The sequence below is a fragment of the Dromiciops gliroides genome, chromosome 1, assembly GCF_019393635.1.
Source record: "Dromiciops gliroides isolate mDroGli1 chromosome 1, mDroGli1.pri, whole genome shotgun sequence".
NCBI lineage: Eukaryota > Metazoa > Chordata > Mammalia > Microbiotheria > Microbiotheriidae > Dromiciops > Dromiciops gliroides.
Genome location: NC_057861.1, coordinates 454,519,733 through 454,527,189, shown reverse-complemented (window position 1 = coordinate 454,527,189; position 7,457 = coordinate 454,519,733). Strand labels below are relative to the sequence as shown.

Here is a 7,457-nt window from a genome sequence, read left to right as displayed (position 1 = left end):
CTTCTGGACACTCCACAAATTAGAAAAAGAGACTTCCAGCAACCAGAGTCTGTGAATTACATCATTTCCATGTGTGCTTTCTGAAATTGAGCATACTGACCCCTAGAATCTTTATGTATTTGTGGAAGAGTATGGAAGTCATACTTTTGGAAGTCATTTTGTACCAAGTGTTCATGTTGTACCACCATAGGGAATATTCTTTTTTTTAAAAGCTATTCAATGAAAGCACACTAAAGAGGCTCAAGCCAATGGCATAGGGATCCACTACTGTACATAGATACTCCCAGAACTGTGAAGAGAAAATATAACTTGCTCTAGGACCTAAGACTCATCTGTGTGAGTGAGAATTAGGTTAAAGATCTTTAGTAAATACATGGGCTACATTATCTTGTGATCTGAATGGAAGATTTTTTAAAATTTGTATAACAGAAGATGACAGATTTTATTTTCACATATATGCATATATATACACATATATTATATACATATAAATGGAGAAAGAGATAATGTAGTTTTTTGCAGTATATGTTCAAAAGACATTTATAAATTTGCTATTACCTAGAAGGCCCTATTATATGTGCTGAGGATACAACAGTGGTTCTACTGTCAAGCAGTTTAAAATCAAATAGGAGGGAAAGATAGGTACATAGATAAATCTGAAAAAGTATGATGTGTTAAAGATGTCCAAGGAAAATGTTTGATATTTGAGACCAGAGTGATAACTTTTATATAGGAGAATGTGATAAGGCTTTATGGTAACAGTATCTGCCCTAGGAGATATAAAGAAAAGGAAGTAACCAGTAGAGAGGGAGAGAGAGAAGATATTAGAAGAATAGGGGATTACATATCATTCTAATAATCTACATGAGATTAGGGATCCTATTCCCCAGTATCTGAATAGAATACATAGTTGATAATGTTTATTGTTATGAGCTATAACAATGGATAGGTTTTTCCTAAAAAAAGAAGGAAGGAAACAAGCATTTATTAAACCCCTACTGTGTGCCAGGAACTGTTAAGCTCTTTATAGATATCTGATTCTCACAAGAACCAGTGGTTTGGGAGAAGGTGGAGGTGTTATCATTATGTCCATTTCACATATGAGGAAACTGAGACAGACAGGGATTAAGTGATTTGCACAGGTAAAAATGAATCTTCTCTTTATGCCGCTTTCTCTGTCTCTCTCTCTTTGCCTCTCTGTCTCACAGACACAGACACACACACACACGCACGCACACATATATTATTTTTTTTAAATAAACATTCAGGGGGCAGCTAGGTGGCGCAGTGGATAAAAGCACTGGCCCTGGATTCAGGAGGACCTGAGTTCAAATCTGACTTCAGACACTTGACACTTACTAGCTGTGTGACCCTGGGCAAGTCACTTAACATCATTGCCCTGCAAAAACGGAAAAAAATAAAACAAAATAAATGTCTAGATATCAGCTCCCTATCAAGAAAGGTTCCTATATCCCCATATCTCCCTTCTGTCACCTGCTATGCTCTCATCTACCATACCCTTAGAGAGAACATTGAATAGTTATAGTTATACTGGCTTCTCCCTGTCAGGCATGGATGGCCTGGGTGTTGGTGATCTTAGTGTAGCAGAAACTCTAGGATAAGAGGCCATGAATTATCTACCCCCCCAAATAACTTTGTAAAAGCAGGAGGTAGACAGAGGGGTGGCTTAAGACCCTTAAATTGCAAAGATCATAGGTTACACAGTTAAAAGTTGGAAGGGACTTGCGAGATCATCAAATCCAAATTCTTCATTTTATGGGCTAGGAAACAGACATACCCTGTGGTTAAATAGTTTGCCTTGGGGCAAGGACCTACTAAATGGCTAATGCAGGTTTCAAGTCTAGGTGTTCCTGCTTCTGAGTCCAACACACAAGTCATTCTAGCACAGTGTCAAATCACATACTCATCTTCTGGGCAAGTATGGTGGGAAATGGGAAGGAGAAGGAAGCTGTTATAGTATTTTGTGTAAATCTTTACTAAAATCCTATTTTATAAGTAAAGTTTTACATGAACAAGACACACAAGGACTAAGGAATTTTATTTAAAGATGAGGAACTGAGGTTAGACACCTTAAGTGACTTGTCCAGGATCAGAGAAACATCATCAGATGCAGGATTTAAACACATTCTTGGGGGCAGCTAGGTGGGCACAGTGGATAGAGCATTAAGTCTAGAGTCAGAAAGACTCATCTTCCAGAGTTCAAATCTTGTCTCAGACACTTACTGTGTAACCCTGGGCAAGTCACTTAACCCTGTTTGCATCGGTTTCTTCACCAGTAGAATGAACTGGAGAAGGAAATAGCAAAACACCCCAATATCTTTGCCAAGAAACACCAAATAGGGTCATGAAGAGTCAAATGTAACTGAAACAACTTGACAACGACTTCTGATTCTAAATGAAGGAGTTTTTCCATTTTTATAACTCTTCATTAGGAAAAATATGATAGGATTAACAGTTGTTTGACTGTAGGGATAGAAAGGCATGGTGGCAAGAGAGCCAGCTTTATAGTCAACAAGCCCTGGGTTTAAGGCTCATTTCTGAGAAGTCAACAGAACAAAATGTATGTCCTCACACTTGGGACAATTAATTTACATATCAAGATAACATCCTATGAAAGAGAAGTTAGCCTTATTTGGTTTGACCCTAGAAAATAGAACCAGGAGTAATGACTAGAAGGAGGTCAATTTAAGTTCCATGTCAAGGACAAAAAACACATTCTAAAAATTAGAAGTGTTCAGAAGTAGAATTACCTGTCTCAGCTGGTGAGAGGCTCTCCCCTCTCCCCATTAGAGATCTTCAAATAGAAGCCAGATGACCATTTGTTAAGTATGGGATAGTAGGAATTCTTTTTAAGCATGGTTTGGACCAGATAGCCACTGAAGTACCTTCCAATTCTCGAATAATATGATTCAGTGATATATTAAAGTAGAAAAATATAATATAGGATGGGCCAGAACTCACAAAGGGGTTTCAATACTTAATAACTCCTTTATTTTTCTTTTTAGTTAACAATACCATAGCATCCTATACAATATATATAGGAAATGAATTTACATTATTGTGAAAAATCAAATCTCATAAATATTGAAAAATAAGAATTGGTTATGAACTTTCCCCCAAAATTCCAAATCAATCCATTAATAAGAATTTATTAAGTATCTACCAAGAGATCATTGGATGTCAGACAAGATGGCTGCCTGAACATAGGCAGGCTGCCTAGCTCTCCAACATCTACTCTAATACAAACCAAAAAAATTACACCAAATGAAATAATAATCAAGAAATCAAATAAGAAACTGCAGTACGTGACATCTTTCATTCCAGAATGGATAAAACACCATCCAAGAGACATATAAAATGGGAAAGGGAGCCACCAGAAAATCCAGCACCCACACTCTGGCAAACAAGTCAGCCAGCCTCCCAGCTTGAATAGATATGAGTGAGAGATAGGCATAGCCTAAAGAGATTTCTGTTTGTAGGAAGCAAATATGATGGGCTCCCACAGAAAACCTCAAGGCATTTGGAATCCTAGTGGTGACATTGGTAGACATTCTGTGTTTAGAACACAACAGTTCAGGGCTCTTAGTTCCACAGCATACTGTCTTGACATGCCATAGAGACCTCTGATGATCTAGTGCTGTGAACCTCAAAGATGGGGGGGGGGTGGTGGCTAAACCTGGGAGGGAGTGGTTTGCTCAGAAACTCAAGTGGCATGGAGCAAAACCATATCCCCCCCAAATGCCACACCCCCCCAAAAGTAGCCAAGGGTAATGGCTGAAGGGAGTCCAAGAACAGAGGGAAAGAAGTTAATATGCCTGAACTTGAAACAGAACTCAATCCATATTCCAATCCTCCCCCTTGCCCCCACCCCATTCAAGCTCCAAATGATAGACATAATTTCAGTCTACAATAGCACCACCATAGCACTCTGAACTGGCAAGCCAAAGAACCAAGAAATATAGGAAATGCAAGAGGTCATGGTATATGAGGGGTTGGGAAGGGGAAGATTGAATCAAGGTGCAGTAATATGTTATACTCCACTAAGCCTGAGAGAAAGAGTCAAGCATATAGCTGGGTCTAGTTCTGTCCTCTTAAAATCAGTTGGGGTAGAGACATAGACTAGTAGACCATGAATTGCCCAGTGTAGAAGGAAACTGAGACATTTTGAGATCCAACCACTAGGGAAACCACCAGTAGAAGGGATGGAGTTAAAAAGTGAGCAATAGGAGAAAATAAAAGGAAAAACCTGAAATTGCCAAAGATTTCAAGAGGAAGAATATTCAAAAATCTTGAGCATAAGCAGAGCAATCAGCACAGCAAAAGGAAATATGGCTTGTAGATCTAGGAAAAAAGTAAAGACCTCTATGAATAAATGCTTCAAAACAGGAAAATGTGGCAGAGGACTTTATGAAATTTGAGAACATGGAACACAGTACACTTTTCCCGGGTAGTTTAAAAGAGCAATGAGAATTGCAAGAGCAGAATTTTATGGCCTGCACAGCAAAAATAATTGACAGAATATAAAACCTTGAACATACAATGGCAAGTCTCACCAAAGAAGTAAAAGAGAGAACCAGTGGTTCATAAAACAAATTCACAAGAGTGAAGGACAATATAGAAGGTTAAAAACAATTATATCTTTTTAAAAAAAACACACATGCTCTCTATTAAAAAGCAAAACATAATGATCTTGAAGACAAGATGCACAGAAATAATGTAAAGATTATAGGTATCCCAGGAAAAGATGACAAGTAAAAAAAAAGAAACTGGTGTGAAGGGAAGGCCAAAAATTTTCAAGCAAATTTTTCAGATCACTGGGGTGCCATGCCCCCAGTCCCCACAATGTGGAAGGCCAACTGTACTCAAAACTTCTGAACGTGGAAAACAAATTACCAATTAAAAGAATGCATCAATTGCCTCCAGAAAAAAATACCAAAGTTGCAAACTTTAAGTCATATAGTGTTTAAACTTAACATTTCAATCCAGAAACAACAAATTCTGCAAGTAACCAGGAAAAAAGAACTTCAAATACAAAGGAAAGGAAATTTAAACCACACAAAGCTATTTGGTACCCACAAGAAAATGCAGGAGGAAATGGAATAATGTTTTGTGAAGAGAAATGGAGCTCAGAATATAGTTCAGGGTGACCTATTATGCCCAATTGACCATAACCATATAAAAAAAATGGACACTCAATAATAAAGAGACATTTTTTTTTTAGTGAGGCAATTGGGGTTAAGTGACTTGCCCAAGGTCACACAGCTAGTAAGTGTTAAGTGTCTGAGGTCGGATTTGAACTCAGGTACTCCTGACTCCAGGGCCGGTGCTCTATCCACTGTGCCACCTAGCTGCCCCCAATAAAGAGACATTTAAAGCATCCCCAGGAAGAAAACCAGCTCTGAATGTTATCTGCTCATTAAACACCCCAGACAACAGAAATTCAGGAGGAGTGAATGAATATAACAGCCAAGCATATCAACAACAACAACAGGATAACAGTAGAAAGACAAGTAAAAGACTTATTTCTAAATGGATACAAGGAGATAAAGTTAAAGGCAAGTGGAGGTAATGGTGGGCAAGGAGGGCAAAGGGCATTATGGAAAGAAACTTTCTATACATGCCTGCAAGCAAATCAAAGTTTTTTGTGGGACTTAATAGTAGAATGCATGGACATGGAGGAGGGAGAGTAGGGAGGGGAGTATGTGATGTGCTTGGGTCAAATTGAGGACCAGCAATGAGGGCAAAGTGATCTTTGTGGCTCTCTAAAAGAGAACAAACTACAGAGGATTGTGTGAGATTAGGGAGAGAATAATTAAAAAGTGGGGTTAAAAGGGGAGGCCTGGGGCAGCTAGGTGACTCAGTGGATAAAGCACTGTACCTGAATTCAGGACGACCTGAGTTCAAATCTGGTCTCAGACACTTGACATTTACTAGCTGTGTGACCCTGGGCAAGTCACTTAACCCTCATTGCCCCACAAAAAAGGGGAGGCCTTGTTTTGGCGATGTTAGAGGTGTCACTGATGAACACTTATAAGTTAAGAGAGATGCTCAACTTCCTGAGAGAAGTCACCTGGGGGAGTGAAAGAACATGGCCTCATGGAGATTTCAAGACAAATAGAGAAGGAAGGTGATAATATGTCATTGCAAAACTGAATTATCAAAGACATAAGGGAGGTGATCTTTCCATTGGTCAGTGCCTTCTTTTTTACTTTCAGGAATTGGCATTGTTCTCAAGTGAGAAAGGGCATGAGAAAGGGGAGTTTATGGGGCAAGCTTTACAAGGCAATGGCAGAAACTGCTAAAATATGACCCCAGAATAGATTCCTCAGAAATGTCAACTCCGAGAAGAATGCTGAGAATAGAGGGACTAGATAACTATAGATGACATGAATCAGAAAATAACGTCTGGAGTCAGAAAGAGGATGGATAATTATGTGAGTGAGTGAGAGAAGTCTTCTCTGGAAAGGGGCATAACAAATACATTTAAAAAATAAAAATGGAGTCTACTCCTACCTTGCTGACCTCTGTGCCTCTTCTGCCTGTTGGACCCACGGCCCCAAGCCAGGCTTCCCTGCCAGCCCATTAACAGTTCAGAAAGGGTGGTCAGCTGCGTGCAGAGCCAAGATGCCGTACAAGTTGGTGGTGATGGGCAGCTGTCGCGTGGGCAAGAGTGCGCTGACCATCCGGTTCCTCCAGAACAGCTACGTGGCCGAGTATGAGCCCATTACCAGAGACTTGTACCACGGCGTGGTCGAGGTGGACGGGCTGCCCTGTGAGCTGGACGTCTTGGACACTGGCGGTGCTGAGGAGTACTACGAGCAGTGGGAAGACTTCATGCGCTGGGGGGACGGCTTCCTCTGTGTCTATGCCGTGGACTTCATGAAGACCTTTGTGGATGTGAACCTCTTCCGCACCCAGCTGCAGAAAGTCAGGGGCACCAGCCGGGTGTCCATGGTGCTGGTGGCAAACAAAATCGACAAGGCGCACTGGCTGGTGGACTCGGACTTGGGTCAGGAAGCAGGCAAGAGCTTCAATGTTCCCTTCATGGAAGCCTCGGCCAAGACCGGGCAGGGCGTGAAGCATGCCTTCCATAAGCTGGTTCCAGAGATTCGCCTGATACGGAAAGAAGAGCTCAAGGGCCGCCCCTGGGGGAGTTGGAACTTTGGGTTCCATCACTGCAAGATCATGTAAGCAGATGCACCCCCTGGGCGGCCTCCCCCAGAACCACCCTCCTCCCTGGACTTCTCCTGGAGCCTCTTGGTGGGCCTTGAGGCCAGTCTCCTGTTTCCCTTAGAGATTCCAAAGCTGCCTGGGACAGGGATTAATAAATACATCTTAAAGGGGCAAAAAAAAAAAATGAATAGGATTAGTTGAGTAGGAAGAGGAGGAATATATTTGACTAACAGAAGAATAAAAGAAAAGAAGAATTAAATAAC

At 40.8% G+C, this 7,457-nt stretch overlaps 1 protein-coding gene across 1 annotated transcript; it reads left to right on the top strand.

The window, feature by feature from the left end:
- The first annotated feature begins 6,645 nt into the window (after nucleotides 1-6,645).
- LOC122750325 (GTPase NRas-like) lies at nucleotides 6,646-7,212 on the top strand. Its single transcript, XM_043997042.1, has one exon. It carries the CDS (start codon nucleotides 6,646-6,648, stop codon nucleotides 7,210-7,212), a length of 567 nt encoding a protein of 188 aa, XP_043852977.1.
- The last annotated feature ends 245 nt before the right edge of the window (nucleotides 7,213-7,457 follow it).

What these genes read in the sequence shown, in the direction of transcription:
- LOC122750325 (XM_043997042.1), top strand. Translation starts at nt 6,646, where the DNA reads ATGCCGTACAAGTTGGTGGTGATGGGCAGCTGTCGCGTGGGCAAGAGT.